The sequence below is a fragment of the Fringilla coelebs genome (genome assembly GCF_963513975.1).
Source record: "Fringilla coelebs genome assembly, chromosome: 1".
Classification (NCBI taxonomy): Eukaryota; Metazoa; Chordata; class Aves; order Passeriformes; family Fringillidae; genus Fringilla; species Fringilla coelebs.
In genome coordinates, this window is record NC_140028.1 from 131783144 (window position 1) to 131805405 (window position 22262).

Sequence of the window (22262 nt, forward strand, 5' to 3'; positions counted from 1 at the left end):
GAGAACTCCAGGAGGCCTGTATGGAGGAAGAAGGAGCTCCTGGACAAGCTCAGACACAATAAGGAAGCCAGGACAGGTAACCTGTCACAGAGAATGGTCCAAGTAGACAGAGATCAGGGTAGGAAATGAACCTGGCCAGGGATGTCAAGGGCAGCAAGACAAGCTTCTTTAGGTGACCAGAGGAAGACAAGGGAGAATGTTGGCCCTCTGCTGCATGACTCTGGCAGCCTGAGGTGGAAATGACAAGATATTGAGATTAAAATAATATTGAGATAAAATCCTATTGTTGCTCATACTGAAATGACCATCGTCAAGAGACATTCCAAATCCAGGATACTTACCAGACTTCACCACACTGCATTGGCTCGTTGGGGGCCCTGGTGTGAATGGGTGCACCGGTGCTTAAGCCTTGCAGGACTGTGTTTGCTGAAAGAGATTAAACTGCTTTACTTGCTGTACAGAGATGGCATAGCTGGGTAACAGGCTTTGCATGTTTCAGAGCACTGGATGCTAACAGAATGCAAAACACCACCCAGTATCAATAATATTGATATTGAATTCAGTTAATAGATTAAAACACGCTTCAGTCTTGATACATGGGTAGCAGAGTTTAGAGATACTCTTGATCAGCCACCAGTTTGGTTCAGTTGGCCACACAGCTGAGATGACTGGGGTTTGCCTGCCTGGCTCCCTGCTGCCCTTCCAAAGGCACACAAGTTCTCCATGGGTCGTGTGTCATCTGCACTGGGGAGATGTCTTTGCATTTCAAGTGGAAGCAGAGGGCTGGTTGTGTGTGGACAAAGGGATTCAGCCTTATTTCCCTTCTCTAAACTGAATAACTTTCTAACCTCCACTGGCAAGATCACAGTTGACTATAATGGGAGACCTTTAAAACTTAAATTCCATCATTTATTCATGTGACCAGGGTTCTTCATTTTAGTAAAGAAGAATGCTGGGCTTCTGTGCTCCAGCATTTTGTGTGCTGGAGCACAGGAGCCCTACAGGTCCAGCTGCTCCAGTTGTGTGGAGTCAGAAGGGGCAGAGGCACAATGGACTTGAGGCAGGCAGACCACACAAGGCAGCAGAGGTGAGGGCATGAGGTTATTACACTAGTAATACCTACAGCCAGTAAATTCAGTATTTTGAAGCATGTGAGCAAGTAGAATCCCAGCTCTAAACTGATAGACTGTGGTATCAATATATTGTGATCAGCACATTGTACTGCAGCATTTGGCTCTGAAAACAAATAATAGTGAATACTTCCCTTTCTCTTCTGGGCAGGTATTACTCCACGGCTGTTTAAAGTTGCTCCTGCTTGTGCCATAATGATCAGCACGTACGAATATGGAAAGTCTTTCTTTTCTCATTTAAATGAAAAAAAGAATCAACATCCATAGTTCTTCTTCGTCCAATTGTATGAAGGCAAAGTATATGATGGAAGTTGTGACAAATTTAAATCTGTGAAGATGGTTTCTAGAATTCCCAGTGAATTTCTACCGTTATATTTGGTAACTAAATAAAGCTTCATTTTTAACTTTCACAAAGGATTAGTTCACTTTTTTATAAAGAATAAGAAAATGCACATCACCCTTAAACTATCATTGAAGCTTTTGTGACTTCTCTTGCAGCTGGAGAGAAAAAATAAAAAGGAAGGAAGAACAAAAGAAAAAAGGAGAAAGAGAAGAAAAATTGAGGCTGGACATAGCAATGAAGAATAATGACTTCCACTATGTAAAATTTTAGTAATGAAAATGATTAAATTAACCTAAACATTTTAGTTGGGTTTTAAAATTATGTTTAAAAATGTTTTGGGTTTCTAATTATAAGATATATTTATTTCTCAGTAAGGAGGTTGACACAGAGTGAATTCAATAAATACTTATTTATTCTTGCTGCTTGTTATGTGTTTCATTCTGTACATGTTTGTTATTTGCAGCTCTGTATTTTGTGTAAGTGCATATTATAAAAGCTTCTCAGGTTTATTTTAAATGAAAAATTCTGTAAAATTGGAAAAATACTTATGTTCATTAGACACTGAGAGAGCATGGTGCATACACTGATGGGGCAGCAGGGGCTTTTTGTTTAAGGTAATACTCGAAGAAATTAAAGCCCACCCAAGCACTGATGCCAAAGGCCTGTACAGGTGCTCTGCAGGAACACTCCTGCACCTGTTTCTGGGAGGTGCCAGTTGTCACTGTCCCACTGCTCCAAGGCAGGGCCAGGCCATGCACACTGGAAGGCCAAGGTTGCTGGCCAAGGAGAGGCGATTGTGTGCCAGCCTGACTCAGCCCTGCGCCCCTCTGAAGGGAAGAGCGTGTTCAGGTTGCAGCCATAGGCACAGCCACCCTCTGCCCCGTGTGCTGCACTCCTGGTAAGAACAGCTGCAGCCCTGCACTTGCCTGTAGGCACTCAAATTACTGAATCAGAGCTGCCTCTGTAGGATTTAAATAATTTTTTAACTACACTCACTACCTTCCTCTTTTCATGCATTTTTCAATGCAGTTGTTGAATTCTATTTTTTGTGTATTTTAATGAGGGGGGTGCTGATACAAAAGTAACTCAGTAATTAGATCATTAAGACACTGCCATTTGGGTGTGCTTTACCCAAGAAATGGAGTTCAGTCCATGGTGAAAATTCCTCACACACTGAAAAATGCTCTACTTGTAAAGACATTAGGTGCTGCCAGAGGAGATGCTTAACACTGTTTCTCCTTCCACTGTGACTTTTGAAGTTAAATTTACAAAATAAAGCCTAAAAGAACATAGTAGCAGCGGATATTGGATGACACTGAATTATATAGACCAAGAAAACCAGTCTCCCCCTTGTGCAAGAAAAGTATTTGCTATAAACTCAGTAATGCTGCAATTTACAGAATGGTTTTACTTTATCCTGTGTGATTAAAACAGAGACAATAACTTGTAACTAGTGATGATACAAAATTTTTAATTTACATGCAACATTCATGGAACGTCAAGGCAACAAAACATACAGTTTTGGCGGTTTAAAATTCTTTTTTAAAAAATGGTTAATGTTTAGAACTGAGAAAGATGCACATAACTGATTGCCCATGCACAAAATGACACCCAGAAACACATGTCAGACTACATAAAAGACTTCAGCTGAACAACACATTTAGCTCTAAGAAAAAGAGCCATCAGTGAACATGACTGAAGATCATGATTACTGCCCCCTCCAAAACACTGATGTGGCATGAGAAGTGTTTAACAGCAAACAAGACCGATTAAATTACTGTACATTGATGCAGAATGTTAACTTGTGGAATCTGGATTCCCTCATTTTATTTGTAGTAAAAATGCATCTCTAATTTACAAATTTATATTTAATAATGTTACTCAAGAAACAGGTGCTAAATGTGATAACAAAAAAACGTTCCATGAAGTAATGGCCATTCTGAAGGTGTATGAAAAGACTGAATGGTCAGAGTTTATTACAGAGAAATTACCATGTGGGTACACAAGGGCTTGAAAGACCTGGTGGTTTTGTTAAACTGCTTTAAAATTCTGCATTAAAGTAGCATCAGTGGTTGTGTACCCTGCCATGGATGTAGTGTCATCCAGCAGCACGGACTAGAGAGCTGAGGAGATGGATTCTTATCCTCTAGCTAAATCCAACAGTGCCAGTGCCTTGAGTTCCAGAAATGCATATCCTCCTACTTAAAAAGACTAAATATTTCAGTTAAAGTAAGAATGAATCTTCTTTCTTTCAAGCCCACCCTATGATGCCCAGTTTAAAGTAGTAGTGCCAAGGTACCATCACAAGAGGCAAATCAGGTAAACCTGTACAGTGTAGTGACATACTGTAAACACCTAGGAGTAAGCAATAATTAAAAATCTGTCTTGTATTGCAGCTACTCATGTAAACAATTTATGAAACTTCTTTGGCACAAAAAAGCATTTTCCCTAGCACTTATAAATACAACATACTTACATGCATTTCACTTTTGTTTAAAAAGTTACTAATCATACTGATAAGCATTACCTTGATTAGCAAAATTCATAGATAAAGGATCCATTGTATCTTACAAAGAATTAAGAATATAGTTTGCAGTTCAAAAATTATTTTGCAAACTTTGAAACTGTAGGGTAATCTGGAAAGTTAGTTACATTTTAAAAAAATGTCTCCCTTTTTTTTTTCTCCTATCAGTAATTTAAATCAATGGCAAATAATTTGAAGAAACTGACTTAGAGAATTTCTGCTGTATTACCTAAGCAAGAAAAATACCTACTGCACTACTACAGGGATAAGAAAAGTCTTTTAACACACAAATACAGTCATTACATAGTTTCCCCTTTTTCACTCTCCTTGGGATCTTGCCAATAAACAGAGAATCCAAACTTTGCAAGATGCTTACCCCCATCATCCATAGCCCCCATCTTTTCAGCAAGAAACTTTTTGTTTAATGTTAGTTTATCTGTAACCCAGGCCACTTAAAAGCATTTAGTGAGTTTGCTCACCATTTACAAATCTCTATGTATGCTTGATTTATATGATCAAGTTACATTTGTTATTCACATGCAATTTCAAGTGTTTGTGTTTCAGTGTGACTGGGACATCTCCCAAGTGCCATGATATTAACAGGAATGCAAAACCCAACACTGAGTCAACTTGAGAGAAGCTGTTGATAGGTTAAATATGCTATTTGAGGTCCTACACAACATACACAGATGAAAAGCTGGATTTTTAGGTATTTATTTGCCTACAAAGACTGGTGTTCAGGATTCCCTGTCTCTTCTGCAGGAGTTGATAAATATTTAAAGCACTGCAGAGTACAGTGGCCAGAGCCGGTCCAGGCTAGTGCAAGGAGAAACAAAGCTGATGGCATTTAAGTATGGGTCTGATTTCTAACTGTTTCATTTTAAAAACAGCCATAAACATCAGATTATACATTCTGTACCTGACCAAGAGATTTAAATAATTCCAGACTAAAATAGAATATCTGAAAAGTCCTCTGGGTGAAAGAAGAAGCAAATGAAAATTGACCAGGTTTGTGAATTATAAAGGTATCCGTGACAAGAAAAAATAAAGCAGCTTATTTTTTAACTCAGAACTAGCAGTCTTCACTGCAAGTCATCTTATGGAACATAAACCAAATGCATACAACAGAAAGCTCTTCCTTCTTGTGTGCATCTCAGGATGGTGTTAAGCCTGGACTTGTCATCTCTGTTGTGGGACTTGCAAGGTATTCACTTGATTTCAGACTTGTGAGAGACTTGTAGCTTGCTACTGATGTAAGAGAGCCACAAAGACCAAGCAATGATGGAGTGTCTTCCTTTCCTGTGAAGAAAAATACGAATTAAGCTAATAATTTTTGCAGCACAAGATTAGTTTACCGTAAAAAATGAGAGAACAGAAAAAGCTGTTTAATCTACACTACTGTGAATTCCATAGTATGCTTCAGCACAGGCATGTTTCATAAATGCGATTGGGAAGACAACTTACAGCACAACTTCCTTATCCAGGTGGTGCAGAGATCCCTACCCATGCCTTACAGGCTGGGCTGAAATCAGTCTTGGATTAAATTAGTATTAAATTAGATTTAATACTGCTTACAATTAAAAAGGAAAAAAAATCCATTTTCTTGATCCTTGATATTATAAAAAAAGAAAGTTTAGCAGTTATGTAACACTAAGGATTTGTACTGAAAAATCTATTTAAAGCTTAGAATTGATGAGATACAAAAAGGATTCTTTTATAACAATTTATATTCTATACCCAAAATACTGCTATTTCAGAATTCTTCCAACATTTTCCTGTTTTTCAGAATTGCCCACAAGATGGAGCAGCTAAGCTTCGATAGCCATCCAGGTTTGAAAGGGGTGTGTGCATATATTACATTTATATAGACAGTTCATATCATGTTCCTCTCTCTGTTCTAATGGAAACACTGTCCGGCTACATCTCCAGATAAATGCTAAGTACAACATGTAAGAATGACAGTGGTAGTTGCAAATCCAGTGCATTCAATCATTCTTTTAAAACCAAAAAAAGGAAACATAAGGAGTTTGTTATAGCAGAAAGATGTCAGCAGATCCTCCTTGCAGTGAAGCTGACAGGTTCTGTGATGGAAAAGGAAGAGATGTGCAGGACATTTGAAGCTCAGCTTTAAGTACAGAGGAGTGGGGTGTGTATCTTCATAAATCCAAACTTATTTGAAGCAGAGTTCTTAGGGAAACAAACACTTTGCATAACAATGAAAAATATATTTTTCAATGTGTATTTTCTTCACACTGAAAATTTGTCTCACAGGGACTGACATTCAGAACTATTAAGAACAAAATCAAAGGAGGACATTAGACTGGCTCTGTACCTTCATTTAACAAGTTAATTCCATCTTGCTTCCCATCCTGTGAGTGACCTGGATCCAGAGAGGATTGAGAAAGACTAACTTCTGCTGAAAGTTGGTCCAGACTTTGAAAACTTTTCCTGCAAAGCAAGTAATATTTGATAGCAACACATTTAAAGATCTAACTAGGCATCTTCAAGTCTCCTTAAAAAGTTTTCTAAAATAACACTATGCAGTTAATCTTTCTTCTCTTAAACACTACTCTTATTTATTTCCAAAGCCAGTTCTTTCCTAAAGCAATGATTTAATTTTCTGCCTTTTTTTTTTAATTAATCCAAAGGAAGAAAATTTTTACGGAAAGCAAGAGAAACTGATTTTAGTTACCAGTGACCTTTCACTGAAATCACTCTACAAGTGACTCCAATAGGATATGTTCCAAAGTAGCCTGAGGGAAATACATGATTTTCAGTTTCCCCGTTCCTCTAAGGGCGAGTCAAACATGAAACTTACTCATCCCATTGTTGATTGTGCTTTCTATAGAGTAGAGTGTCCAAGGCAACAGCATTGACATCCAGAGCTCCTGGGGAAGGCCACTGATTGGTGAGGTGAGTAGTTAATTCTTGTCTTGATCTCAAGTCATTATTCTTTAGCACAGTTCTGTAAATACCAAAAAAAAGTATATTAAATGCAATTCCTTAAGATAAAGGAAAAACAGGACAAAGATGATTATAGAATCATCATGGTTGGAAGACACCTTCAAGATCATCCAGTCCAACCATAACCCAGCACTGCCACTGTAACCTCTAAACCACATCACCCAGTGCCAGACCCAGATGTCTCTTAAACACCTCCAGGAATGGTGACTCCATCATCTCCCTGAGCAACCTATTTCAGCCTGACCACCTGAACAGCAAAAACAATTTTCTAGTATCTGAATCTCCCCTCATCTTAAAGCCATTTCTTTGGGTCCTGTCACTGTAGCCACAGCAGAAGAGACCGACCCCGACTCCTCTCAGGAACCCGTAGAGAACGATGAGGTCCCTGCTGAGCTTCCACCAGACTAAACACCCACAGCTTCCCCAAATGTTCCTCTGGGGATTTTGTTTCTAGACTCTTCACGAGCCTTGCTGCCCTTCTCTGGACACACTCCAGCATCTCAATGTCCGTTTTGGAAGGAGGGGACCAAAACTGAATGCAGTACTTGAGGCGCAGCTTCACCAGTGCTGAGTACAGGGCAATAAGCACTATTCTTGATACAGGCCAGATGCCACTGGCCACCTGGGCACACTGTTGGCTCACATTTAGCCACCTGCCAACCAGCACCCCCAAGCCCCTTTCTGCCAAACAGCCCTCAAGCCTCTCCTTCCCCAGCCTGTAGCACTGCAGGCGGTTCTTGTCACCTAAGGGCAGGACCTGGCACTTCACCTTCTCTAACCTCATGCAATTGTCTTCAGCCCATTGATCAAGTCTGTCTGTAGCTCTCTGCAGAGCCTTCCCCTGCAGATCAACACTCCCACCCAGCTTAATGTCATCTGCAAATGTACTGAGGGTGATCTCAATTTCCCCATTCACATCATCAATAAAGATGTTAAACAGGACCGATCCCAAACCCGAGCCCAGGGGAACACCACTAGTGACCATCCAGATGTTCCACTTAAAGTGACCAACACACTGCAATTTTCACAAAGAATCTTAAACTGTTTGCTTTTCCTAAGGGAAGCAACTTAGAAACATATTGAGACATATTTAGGAACAAAAAAAAAAAAAAGTTGACATTTCAATCCTTCTACAAAAGCAATAAAGAAAGGCAACTGCACTTAAAAGGCTATTTCTGCCAGCATAATGGTAATTACCAGGCCAGCTATTTTGCAAGCCCGCTCTGGGAATGTGATATGCCTCCCTCAACACCAATTTTTTTTGCAGTTTGAACATCCTTGCATCCCCCCCCTTCAATACTTTTCCAGAATGAACTAAAAACCAGACATGTTAATTCCACTGTATGCTTTCAGGTAAAATATATAACACATAGTTATTCTGTTTTCTATCACCTCACAATTTCTAGTAACGATATCTATAACTATATTAAAAAATCTAAACTTAATACCTTAAATGCTCAAATTAGTTTTGCCTCATATTCCCAATGAAGCAAAACAGTTTTCTAAAATTCTAGAAATGAAGAAGCTAATATGCCAGTGTTGGAAATCACCTGCCAAAAGTCATACTGAAATAAGGAAAGTACATAGTTTTTCGGGCTCCAAGACAAGACCAGCCTTTTTCCAATAGCACAAAGCAACCTTTGATCTGCCCTTATACTGCTGTAGAATAACTAGAAATAAAAGCAAGAGCATTTTGTAATTGGTTTTTAAGTCCTCTAATCCACAAAATACAAGACAATAGTAAAAAGCTGCTCTACAAGGAGTTTGACTATCTCTGGCCTGAAGCAAAAAGCTAATTTACTCATCTCCTTACCAAATGCACTCAGAAGTTCAAAGCCAAATGCCATGTTGCTATCCAAAATGCCAAACTGTACAGCAAATTAAATAACTATTCATGGCACACATACATTTACTTGAATTTTCCAATAACATTGTCAACGGGTCTATTTTTACAATACAGTTTTTATTCTGGTGGTATTTGAACTGTTTAGACAGGAACTTCTGTAAGGGCCAATAACAGTGCCCAAAGAGCCAAAATTTGCCACAAAACAAAGTAAGACAGTAGTAAGCTCAGTAAGGAACTTACAGGAGCTGAGTTTCACAGAGGAGACAGATTCAGTTTTAGATGACTAATTCCCTCAGCATACAACCTTTCTCCCCAGGGATCCACACCCTCACCCTCCTAAGAGCTCTACAGGAATAACCACTTTGCTGACCCAAAGCTCTCAATAATTTCAAGTATCTTGCATGGTATTCACTTCCCCATGTAATAACCCTAATTCCCTGGGGAACATTGAGCATTACACTGAGCTGCCACAGGTCTGTTGATTTGAGGAAACTGAAACACAGAGATAGCAAGTTTTTATGAGATTTGCCAGGTACATTACATCACCTCCTTATTCAGAAGGACATCTTGAATGTTTTCACAGAAGTTTCAAAACAGGACCCAGTTTATATGAGGAACTAGGCCCAAAGAGCCTAAATACAAATTCACACATGTAACATGTACATGCAAATTTCCATTTGGACAACCCCTGTAAGCTATCGCAGACACACAAATACAGACAAGTTCCTAATAGGGGAATTTTTACTTTTGACATATGTTTCTATATTGAATACATCTAATATTTCTATATTCTATATTCCACAAATCTTTACACCTTACTGTGTGAACAAAGAAATTCTGAAGCAAAGACTCATCAAAATTTTCCAGGAATTTTAACATAACATTTAAAGATAGTCTCAGTTAATCACTTCTTAAACCACTCCACCATGCTCAGAAAGAAAACCAGGCATCAAGTTGGATAACCTTGAGGAGAACTAAATATTCTCCTCTTAAATATTTGAGAACTAAATATTGTCTTCTTAAAGCTTTTATTTTGAATCTTTAAAAATATGTAAAAGTAGATTTGTATTTATAAAATCAGTCCAAGCACAGTATCAAATATATATAAAATAGTAGCATAGACAATAAAAGTTAAAAAAATTATTCACACCAGATGCTATTTGTTACTATCTATTTTATCTGCTTTGTAGATTGTTTAGCTCTTAGCTCTTTTGCAGACATTTTCCAAGTATCAAACGTCTCCACTGCAGCAGAGGCATTGCCTGCAGACAGCAATGCTCTCCATATGCAAAAACTGGCACTGTTTTTGTTTAGCCAAACATTTGTTTAACCAAACTCTTATTTGAAGAGTCAAAGTATTAAACTGCACAGAAACATAGAACCATTTAGGTTGGAAAAGACCTTTAAGATCATTGAGTCCAACCATAAGCCCATCACGACCAAGTCCACCGCTAAACCACGTCCCTAAGCACCATGTGAACCCAACATACAGAACCCTCACACTCCTCATCACCATGAGGAAAGATGATCCTGCTACAAGTACTCAGAAACAGGAAAAGAGGTGGATACAAAAGTATTTACTACAGAAAAAGTTAAAAAGGAAGAAAATATGACCAAGTTTTAATGAAAAAAGCAAATATAAATTTCAAAATTCAATGTGGAAAAAAGCTGTGCAAGACTATCTAGTGCTGTCCTGCTCTTGTTCAGACAAGATAAACACTTTCTAGAGGTTAAGAGCTCTCCAAGGACAACACCTTATTTTATCCAGGGCATATTGAATTTCTACAGCAGTGCTCTTGCCCCCCAGAATGCACACACTGTAACCAGGCTGGCCAGCCCTGTGCAGAGGTGCTGCAGGGTTCCAGGCAGGACTATTCCTCGCACCAGGACTGCAAAGAGTATGCAGTTCTATTTTTCAATAAAGTTCCATAAAAGATGGTTCTATTGGTTTTGTGAGGATTTAAGGATGATGCAAGATATAGGAGTAAAAGCAAGGACACTCCAAAATGAAAAGAGGGTAAGTAAGAGAGAAACAATAGGATTTACTAAAGGAGGAAGTTAAAAACCAAGGAAATACAATTAAACCCGAGTGAAAACAAGCATATACACCAAGCTGTTAACTCCTTTCCTTCAGTCTGGAAAAGAAGATAAAAACAGTGGCTAAAAGTAGTAGTCTCAGGAAGGCAGTTGGTACCTGGAGAATACAGTAGATCTTAGTAAGAGATTGTATGGCTGTGTTTTGGATGAAAGACAGGTGGTGTGTGAGGTATGGCTGAACAAGGTATCCTGGACTGACACAGTGGGACAGCAGAGTGCAGGGGTCTTGTGCAGTGTAGGAGGATTATGTGAGAACATATTATGAGAGCAGGGGGGTTAAACCTATTTATGGTACATTCTCTAATCTAGCCATGAAAAAATTCTTGATTGCCTGAGAGCCTGTGAGCTTTCCCTCTCCCATCCAACTAACTGGTATCCTCTGTGTCTACAACTATTTCCATCTCTTTACAATCATGTTGGCAAAAAAGTAGCAGCAGCTGTTCCATAATCTGCAGAAAGTTAACAGATGTACCCTTAGCAATCCTTACTCCAAACAACACCTCTGTAGGATAACTTCATATAGGGTTTCAAGTTCTGCAAACATTATAAAATAATCAAATAGTGAAGAAATGGGGAGAGAAAGAACATTCAACAGCAACAACCAAAACATCAGTCTATTACCAACATTAATCTCAAAAAGCACTATATCAGCTACTAGGAAGAAAATTAACTCTATTCCAGCTGAAACGAGGACATTTCTTTTAAAATGACCAAGTACCCTTTGTACTACTGCACAGCATAGATTTTTCCACAATGCATTTATATAAGGGAAGTATAATATAAAAACTCTTGCCATGTTGTCCCAGGATAACATTTAGGCCACTTGAATTGTGGTGGGATTTTTTTTATATCTGAAAAAAAAGAAAAAACTCCACACAAATTGAAAATACCACTGTAAGTAATAATTTCCTTGGCAAAACAACCAGCAAAAGAGATGAGAACATCTTAATACTAAAGTACATTATTAAAAACTAACCAAAATTTGCCTTACATTTGTATTTTTTTTCTCTATACCAAGAGCTACTATTAAAATTAGGCTCGTGTTCAAAAAGAAGAAAAAAGCCTATTAAGTAAAAACATCCTGCTAAAGAATTCCTGCCTATTACAAAAGATTACTGATGAGATTAATCAATACTAACATACTCCCAGGGTGGAAATAAGTGCCTGCAGATACATACGCTCCCTCCAGGCCTGTAAATTTACTTACATTTATTCAAGAATAACAGAAGCAGCCAAAGCATTCATCAGGTTTACACAGCGATTCCCAGAAATATCTCTGCACACTCTTGACTTCCAGTTCTTTAATTGTGTATTTAAGAAGTTAGGAAATGTAAGATTAGTGAAGTCTTCCAATAAACATCCTTCTCCTCTACTGTTCACTCACCCTGTGTTTGTCAGGTACTCTCCAGAACATTTACTTGCAGATTTCCTCAACTTTTATTATTTTGAGATGTTTATTTAATGATTTAACATTTTGAGAGTATTAAGCACATGCAGGATATATTTTTGTCCAGTACACACAAAAAATAAAATGCAATTGACAAACTACTGCCCATTTCCATCCGTGCTGCCTCTAAGTTTTGGCACAATCACATTAGGGGCCACTGTGTAAATGAAGCATCAAAAGTAGCTATTTTACTTTTTCTTTTTAACTAAGCTTTTTTGTTGCTGTTGTTTTATTTGTTTATGTTGTTAAAATTTAATTCTTAAGATAAACCCAGAAACACTTCTCTTTGCACTAGCATTGCTTTTGGCAGCTCAGCTGCCTCTCAAGAGATTAGGAAATTACTGCTTTGAATTAACACATCTAAGACTTCTGCATCTTGAAAGTGTGACCTGACTTAACAGTGAGACAGAGGGACAAAAGACAACCTGTATGTTGGGTTCCTGCTTGCACAGAAATAATATAAGTGATTATAGCTGGTCACTTACTGTACTGTAACTATATTACCTCTGGGAATTTAAAAAGAAAGAAGTAAATAAAATTCAATCCAAGTTTAGCCCAAGCTAATATAGAAAAGCCTTTCCTGCATAACCACATAGAATTTCTGGGGTCATTTCAGCTATACCAGCTTTCCAATTTCCCTTGGATCAAATGCAGACTCATGGGAAGCCTATTCCAAAAGTTCCATTTACATGGGTTTTTTTTTGTTCAACAAAACAAAAGTCAGTTCTGTTTCCAATTACACCTATGAAAAACCAGTAATTTCTTACCTGCAAGTTTAATTTCTCCAAATCCAGAAAATGCCAGTCCAGTTGGCAATTTGCCCTCCTACCAGCAGATGAAGACAGGAAATAAACCAAACAGACTAATTCCCTAAGAAAGGGAATTACATCAGATGAGTGTTCCAGTTCAAGAACTACCTGAGTAGTGAAAAGTAAAAGTGAAAATAAAAGCTTAAAAAAAATAAAAACATTTGCATAAGAACAAGCTTTAAAAACCTTTATTTAGGACAGGGAATATGGAAAGCAAACTCAAATTGATAGCATACATGAATATAACTTAAATCTGTTAAAGCAACTCCAAAATAAAAAGGGAACTCCCAAGCTGTCAGTACTCTAGCACAGCAGTGAGCTGTCTGGACTGGTATGTCATTGGACTTTGAGAAATTAGATCAGCAGGTATGAAAACGAGTTACTTACCAGCAGATTTTGATGCTGCAATATAGCATCTCTCAGATTTGAGCCCTGTACACTGACACACTATACCCCAAACTGGCTGCCACAGCAGCTAAATGCCAGCAGACTTTCTAAAGGCAGTTGCTGCAGTGAAAAAAAAGCAGGAATGTCCTACTGCAACACATTTTCTTATTCTGACTGACCAAGAGATCTTCACGTGCCACAGCCATGGCCCTACTTGGTTCACAGAACAGATACCCTTGAAGCACCTTCAGCATTTTTTAAAGCTCCTTTATTGTCTCTTAGAGATATCTTGAACTATATTCTAACAAATTTAGTATCAATTTTACACAGGCTTCAATTTTCTTGACCTTAGGATAACTTGAGGAAGTTTACACTGTCAGAAATACCAGCAGCTGGACTCCTGAGTTCCAGTCTAACTGCAGTGGAGGCTTTGTTTCTGAACACAGACATCCAGAATGGATCAAAACATACCATAATATGTTAACTTTGCATATGCTCATTAAAATAGCAAGTGCTATTGTCCATGGACAAATAACCAGGCCTGATTCTCTGGAGGAGGACAGCAGGCACAAGACAACCAGCTTTCCCAGATAGTAGGTCTTGACAGAAAACAAGAATGATGAACTTGATCTCAAACAAACTACTGAAAGAGTAAAAAGCAGATTTCAGTTCTTCATCTGCCTTCCCATCTCTGCTGGGAAATGAAGGACTCTTAGCAAACAAGCTTCTTTTTTGACAGATTGTCTAATTTGCCTTCTGTAAATATCCTCTCAAGCTCTGTTTGTCATTTAAGGATTCTTTTTCCCTTCTGTCAGTGAAGTAAATACAACATATCTGTTTATAGCTGAATTCCTTTTAAAAAAACATTTCTACAAGGTTGTGGGGAAAAAAAAAACCAAGAACTTCTTAACAGATGATGAAAACTGTTATTCTCAGTAACTTTTTTATCATTTTAACTTGATTCCTTTGAATTCAGTAAAAACAGGAGAAACAACTGCAAAATGGTTAAGTAACTTTGAGTGAACTGAATGACTACTTTTTCTTTAAAATTCCACTATCACATTAAGACAGCAAGAGTTTCATGAGAGATATCCAACAGGGTAATTGGAAGATTGATCTTCTACATACACAGGCAAGTATTTGCCAAAACTAGCATATATAAGCTCTTTCAGAATACAAAGGTTTAAATTAAAAATAAAAAAATAAATTATTAGCAGCAAGCCTTGAGTAATACGAGTCCTTCTTGCCAGTTGAATGTGAATTTGTAGAGCTGCCAAACTATGCAAACAGTAAGGCAGAGCTTCAAAATCTTAGAAATTGCAGAATAAAAAAAGAGGAGGACAAAAGTCTGATCCAAGGGCAAAGAGGTGAAAAAAAACCCTAAGCAAAACCCCACAATCCGATATTAGCACTAGACACAGAATCTTTGCCAACATAATTTGAGTTATAATTTGGATAACAACACAATGAAAAATTACAATGTTAAGTGGTTGCATTAGAATATCTCAAGGGCCAACAGGAAAAACACCTGTCTGTATCTCCACCACTTGCTAGCCAAAACAGGACAGCAACTAATATAAGCTTCTGGGTTAGGAAACTTTCTTGGTTATAACTTCAGGCATTTCCCTGTAGCTATTTAAAGCCTTTCCAGAAAGCTCATTTAGACTGTGCTTTATTCTAACAAAATATTGAAGAAACACAAGACACAAAGTTAAAACTAGAAAAAACAAGTTGTAACCTAAATTTACAAATACCATCCATAGTTTAAAAAAACCTCCAACATTTCTGCAATCATGTGTATGCACACTGATCTGTAACTCACCTTTCTTTTGAACAAACTATTTGTATTTTAGAGAAACTTATAATTTTGTTGTGAAAGTATAAAAGGAATTTGCTAATCTTTTCCCACTGGATGAAACTAAATTCCTGTTCTGATTGATTTAAACCAATAAATCTGAAGTTAGGATAATCTGAACATTAATTTGTTTTGTCTGATGAATTGCAGAGATACTCCTTCAGTATATTAATGATAAAGTAATGTCTGCAAATACAGAACTAGCCTCTCCTCCCCATTCTAACCTGGTAGTGTTCTTTCACACTTTAAAAAAATGATGATTTTTTCACTATTTGTCATTTAAAGCCCATTTAGTTTGATATTGAACTTCATGTAACTTGCATTAAAAATATTAGAAAAATTTAAATTCTGCTCAATTTTCTCCTTTATGTATAAGCAATATGAAATACTTGCTTTTCCCCTCAGTGTTTTTTGGAATACAGAAGCAAATGTACAGTGGATCAATATGAAGGTTAAGAAATGAAGCACAAAACCTGTGACTCTCAGAAGCAAATGGAATGCATAAGGTGCTAATGTCTAAGTAACTTATTTAAAGTTTTTCTTGCTTGGTACCTCTATGCTATACCTTTATCCATAGAAGTGAAGCTATGGGAGAAGAGAAAAAAGATGCCACTATTAAAACATATTTTAGTATTACACATTAGACTCCTAGAAGGGGACACACTGCCATGCTAATGTCATTAAGTATGCAAAATGGGGAAAGAGAAGTCCCTGTGGGTCTCTCACCCCCCCAAGGGGAGTGCAGGGCAAAAAGGAGCAGAAGGCAGACTCCTTACAAAACTGTTTTTCATTCTGGAGTCAGAAAACGTTTTCCTGTAAATATTCCAACCCATCCTCGAAGACACCAATAGTTTCAAAAGCTTTAAACTTTTTTAGAATGTTAAGGTTTATTTTAAAATAAACCTTTTAACCCCCCTTTTTAATAGTTTGGAATAAGATATTCAAATATGAGAGGTTAAAAATAAATGCCTCCCTATCAACTGCATCTTGAAAGTAAGCCCTTTTCTTCAGGCTGCTATCAGCCCAGAAACATTTGGCTTCCACTTGCACAATAAACCCACATGGATTCAAAGAAGAGAATAATCATGTTGGAGGCTTGACTGCAAATTGTTTAATTGTGCATAGTTCTGTACCTTACCCTCTGTTTTTCTCTGAATTGCAGGAGTCTCTTTATGTCCTATGCCCAGCTGAACTTTTCCTAGTTATATTTATAAAAAAGGAAACACCCATGTCTTCTTGGGTTTCCACCTCACTAAAAACAGAACTTCCCTTCTTGCTGTCAACTCACACCCTTGTAAAACAGAATGGGATTACGATATTGCAGCAAACTTGAAAAGAAAAAGAAGTTACACCAAAAAAAATTCAAAACACTGCCCAAACAAAAGTTTTATCATCTCTCAGAATATGTAGTATTTTTTCTATGATGTAAAAAACCAAAAAAAACAAAAAAAAAAACCCACCAAAACCTATACACAGACAACTTGAAAAAGAAAGACTTGAAAATCAAGCAAACTGCAATACTAAGGATTTCAAACTGCTGCTCAAACTTGAGGGAGAAGCAGAGGACAGACAGGAAGGAAGCATTACAAATAAAAGCATGGCTAATGTGAATTATGGTTTGATAGCAGGATCCATTAAAGCTTTAAAAGGAAAGGATTAGCATTCTCAGTTTTCACATTTCAGGAAAGAAACTTACCAAGATCAAAGATTAAAATTTAATCTTCAACTTCCTTTCAGTGAGGAAATAAAGTAGCTGCAACAAATTGGATTTACTGTACTTAAGCAGTTGAAGAATTCAGTTTCTTTTAAAAAAGTCTTAAAAGAGGGACTATCTGAAATGAAGGCAAGAAGGCTAAAAAAATTGATCCAGCTTCCCTATTTCTCCAGATGATTTCGGTTTTGAGCTAGGATTACAAAGCCAGGCAACCCACATTAAAGCTTTACTCACAAGGAGACACAAAACACTGCTAAATTTCCAAGCCTTTGCTCAGACCCTCCCGCTTCTGTTTCCTTGGAGAAGCTTTTCTCTGCTTTGTCCCTGACAGCCCAGCTACAGCCTGCATCCTCTGCAGCCTTATCCCTTACAGCCTAGCTACAGCCTGCATCCTCTACAGCCCTGTCAGTGACAGCCCAGCTACAGCCTGCATCCTCTGCACCCTGTCAGTGACAGCCCAGCTACAGCCTGCATCCTCTGCAGCCCTGTGCCTTCCTCTCTGACCCTGCCCTGCCTGCTCACAGCAGCAAGCTGCAGACTCCAGAGTGTTTACAAACAGCATCTTGACAAAGTGAGGACAAGCAGAGAGACCATTTTCATAAGCAAGTATTTTAACCAAATGGGGCATGACCATTCACTGCAAAGAAAGCATCTTTGCTAACAGAGCATATAGTTTATCTTGCCTTCCATAGTCCATAACAGACCTGCTAGTCATGGTGTGTTTGAAATAGAGAAGCTAGTTTTGCCTGGAGTTAATCACATCAAAATTTACTCTCTTTACAAATACAGCTGTATTATTCAGATAGAAAATGCAGTATTGCTGGATATTAAAATATTAAGTATTATTAACATAATCAAATATTAAGCTATATTATGACATTAAGAATGAATAGCATAGTTTGGACCTTGAAAAGGCTAATTCTGAAGGAACAGCCAGACAAACTGAACCTATCTTTAAGATATGACAACACATTAAAAAAAAATTAATTCCACAGTCAAGCTTAATTCAGTATAAGATGTGAGTGTCCCTTCAATTTAATTTGATGCTTATCTATGCCTTAAACAGTAAGAGAATTCCAAACATGGAAGACTGACTTTTTTCCCCCCTAACTTTTCTTCCCTCCACAGAACACCATAACAGATGGGGATCAAGGAAGAAACAGTAGATGGAGATAAAAAACAGAGTGGTATAAAATATAGCATAGTCACTGAATGTAAAAAATAAATTTCCCATAAATGTGATAAATTGATTAAAAAGTTACACCAGTGGGGACAATGGGGCCATAACTTCTTACACCAGGCACGCCAACCTGAAAACCTGAAAAAATTCTTTAGGAGGAAACCTGTGGTGGTAGACATTACACAAACCATTGTTTTCATTTTAGGAAAAGTCAAAGCAGAAGAAAAACATTCTAAAGCCATTTTGAGTGGTTTTCTGCTTTGCATCCAGTGCTTTCCTTTCTCATTTCACTTTGTTTAAAAAGATGTTCTATGTTAAAGTGATCAACTTTAAAACATCAGTGAGATCAATTTTTATAACATCAGTGAGTCAATATGCAGGAAATGAGCCAATCAGGAAATTGATGGAATCTCTCTTGTAATCATACATCAATATTTAGCATATATGAATATCAATTTCAGATGCAGAATCTGAACTTGAAAGTAACAAAAGCAGAGTTTGTCGTAACACAGGTAGTGTGTTAGTCAAAAGGAGGACTAAGAATCGCCCTAAGAGGGAAAAAAAGCCTGTTTAAACTGAGCTAAAGAGTTTTAATGCAAGGATATTGGGCCAATGGTTCCAGATTTTGCCCAGCCACATCTTTGACTGAGCTAACTAGTCCTTCAAGGCAGTGGTCTCAAAGTGGGATGCAGAAGATAATCCTTTGGGGTACTGGAAAAAACCCTTTTGTACTGCTAAGAAAATTTTTTAAATGTAACATTTACATAACAATGTAAATTGTTTATTTCATCTTTATCTTATACTCTTCAATTTCTATTTTTGTATGTTTAAGAATGCAAATAATATATTAGCATAATAGTATATTTATATAAATTTTAAAATAATTATACCTATACTGTGGGCGTTCTTAGATTTTTTTTTTACTGATGGGGTGTGCAATCAAATTTCTCTGTGCTTCAAGAGACATTCAACATTTCTTTCCAGAAACACAGAGGAGGAGGCAGGAATGTCTGCCTCTGCACTTTTTGAATACTCCAGGACCCAGTTCCTTGATGTTTTGGGATCCCTATCCCATCAAATGACAAATCTGTAATTTGAATGTTACAGAATTTGAACTATTTTCTTCATCTAGACGTGCCATGGATCACAGGCTTCTCCTGGCTGTCCTCCTGTGAGCTGTTATTTTCAAGCACTTTAGAGCTGTTAATTTTATGTACTTTAAGGCCTTTAGAACTGCCTCACCCTCACTGTAAAAATACACTATTCTTAGAGAAGGGTGGAGCCAAAAGCACTGTTCTGTAGTGTTCAATTCAAGTCCTAGGAAAAAAACACATGACAGTGATGACATCTGGAGAAACAAACAAAGGCCTTGAGTGGCTCATCATTATTACAATTCACACAACTGAAATGCCTCTGAACACTGATGGACTGGGGGCCTCAACCACCTCTCCAGGAGCCTACTGCAGTACTTGACCTCCCTCTGGGTAAAGAGATGTTTTCCAATGCCCAGTCTGAACCTCCTTCCTGATGAGCTGTGTATAAGGTTAAGTGTGCTGAACTGATAATCAGGTTGTCTACTGCAGATCACTTTTCCAGCTCGATTTGCCATCAGACACTTGCCAAAGTGGTCCAATTCCTGGATGGGTGGGCATATTGCTAAGGAATGCAATTAAGCTGAGAGACACAAAAAAAAGTTACTATTTTGTGAATAACTAATTGATAAATTTTCAGCTTCGCCATTTTCCAGATAGTGGTATTCATGAGATCTATAAAATGGATGAGATTTTTTAATGAAATTGGAAACTATGTTGCTCATTGTAGTTTGAATATTCAAGTGTGTGAGACAAAATTAAGAATACTGAAAATTGTATGAACATGAAGCACAGCAGCTGTAAAAGAAAAATTCCTTCCAAATTTTTCTGATGTCCTATCCCCATATTTATTTCCTACTTTGCACCAAGCCCCCTTAATGAACGTGCATACAGAAAAGCTTCTCTGTAGGAAATCTAATGTTTAACCTGAAGGCCTTGTTGATCTGTTGATCCTGGGTTAACTGGTTTCCAAGTCAGCAACAACAACAGCCTATACTGTCAACAAAGTCAAACAAAGTCAGACCTGTATTCTTACCCTTACTTGTTTTTTTGGGGTTTTTTTTTGGTGGGGGAAGGCAGAAATAGTTATAGACTCAGATTCTGTCAAGTCCACTGACAAGATGCATAAAACATTTTGCTTTTCATGCCTGTGAAATACAATTTTGGAAACCTCAAGAAAACCTTACTCAACAAAAGTTTGAAGTCATAGACCTTGCTACCTTAAGAACAGCAGCCAGTAGAATAGAAGAGCATCATCAAAAAGGAAGTACAGAATGTTTATTTATAATAGTTTCAATTACACAGCAAACAATCCTAAACCAGATCTCAAAGTGTTTTACAAACAGCAATGCAGTATGCCTTGGGCAGAATTACAGTCCCAGACTTGCTCTTATCTGCTGATGAAGAACTCAGATTACAGCATACATTCACTGCTTCAAAATGCCAGTAATGGTAGGGGAGCAAAACACTAAGTTTTGGTATTACTTTAACATCATTCTAAATGGCTCGACCATAAAAAGCAATTGGTCAAAACTCATGCCTCATTACAGACATATTACTGATAAAACACATTCTGCTGCCAGATCACCTTTGGTTGGAACAAAAAACCCCCCAAAATACCAAATATGATTAAAATAAGTTGATCATAACTGATGTTGACCATTAGAAACCTGCTAGGAATATTTCTTCCCTTCCCTCACCTGACAGGAACACTACACTCACAGCAATAAAAATGTAAAATATACCCCAAATATCTAGAGTAGTTCAGACTCCTGACTGCAGTGTCTCACAAACAGATATACAAGAACATTGTCAAGATACAACAGAGGTTATTCCATAATTTGAGCCTTTACACAATAAAGCCATCAAACAAAATCAAACCTGAAAGGCCAAGATCTTCAGAACAGTCTGACTGCATACATCTCAGCTGAAACTTAACAGCAGGTATGAACATTCAAAATATCCAGAACCAGTGTAGGTTTAAATAAGTTTACACCTTCCCCCAAATAACTAGAGATGCCAAAGCAGTATAACATGAATCATTAGGCATATCAGCAAGTTCAGAGAAGAGTTCAAGAACAGGTATGTCTCAAAACCTTACAGTCAATCAGAGGGAAAAAAAAAAGAAACTTGGAAAAAAAAAAGAAACTTTGAGAAACATTTTTTTTTCTTACTCAACTCTGCATTTGGCCTAAATAAAATACCAATTCCATATTCCTGAACATTTTCATAAAATCCATTTCAAGCACTGGCAATAAAATAATCTATCATGAGAGAGAGAGCAGCAGAAAAAAACCCCAAAGCTTTGCTTACAAGCTTGAAATACTTTACTTCATATAAAAGACCCTTTTGGATGGTGTCTTCATATATTCTCTTTATCATGGATTCTTTCAAAGATCTCAGATGGCTGCTATGTTACTCCAAGACTCAGACATTACCAAATTAATCCAGATTTAAGGCAAAATAACTTGTTTTACATTTGTTATAAACAGAACATTCAACTGCTGCAGTTGAATGGCAGCTTTATGGCAACCTGGGTCTTCAAACACAGAATTACAGAATGGCTTGGGTTGGGAGGGACCTTACAGGTCCTCTTGCTCCAACGCCCTGCCATGGGCAGGGACACCTTCCACTGCACCAGGCTGCTCAGAGACCCATCCAACGTGGCAATGTCTCTGCAAAAGGAGAGCACCTCCCCACCCCACACACAGGGCTGAGAGGATAAACTGTATAATGATCATAAGATACTTGAATATTTGTCATGCTAGAAATCACATAGGCTATAAATAAAAAAGAAGCCTTTTACTGTTTTAGCATTTTGCTTGCATTGAAGAAAGGGAGACAATGAACTGTTTTGCCAGTTTTAGGACTAATA

General features: G+C 37.6%; 1 protein-coding gene across 2 annotated transcripts in view; it reads right to left on the minus strand.

Annotated features, from left to right (window-relative positions):
* Positions 1–289: 289 nt before the first annotated feature.
* The window catches only part of RUNDC3B (RUN domain containing 3B), a 52401-nt gene continuing 30428 nt past the window's right edge, over positions 290–22262 (minus strand). Inside the window, exons 9-12 of one of the 2 annotated variants that reach the window (XM_084213014.1) lie at positions 6816–6962; positions 6330–6445; positions 5121–5296; positions 290–426 (exon numbers count right to left, since the gene is read on the minus strand). In XM_084213014.1, coding sequence (XP_084069140.1) covers positions 5151–5296; positions 6330–6445; positions 6816–6962 — 409 coding nt within the window. In that variant the 3' untranslated portion in view covers positions 290–426; positions 5121–5150. Of the gene's footprint in view, positions 427–3003; positions 5297–6329; positions 6446–6815; positions 6963–22262 lie in introns of those variants that run through there. The other variant, XM_084213013.1, reaches the window with a different exon arrangement.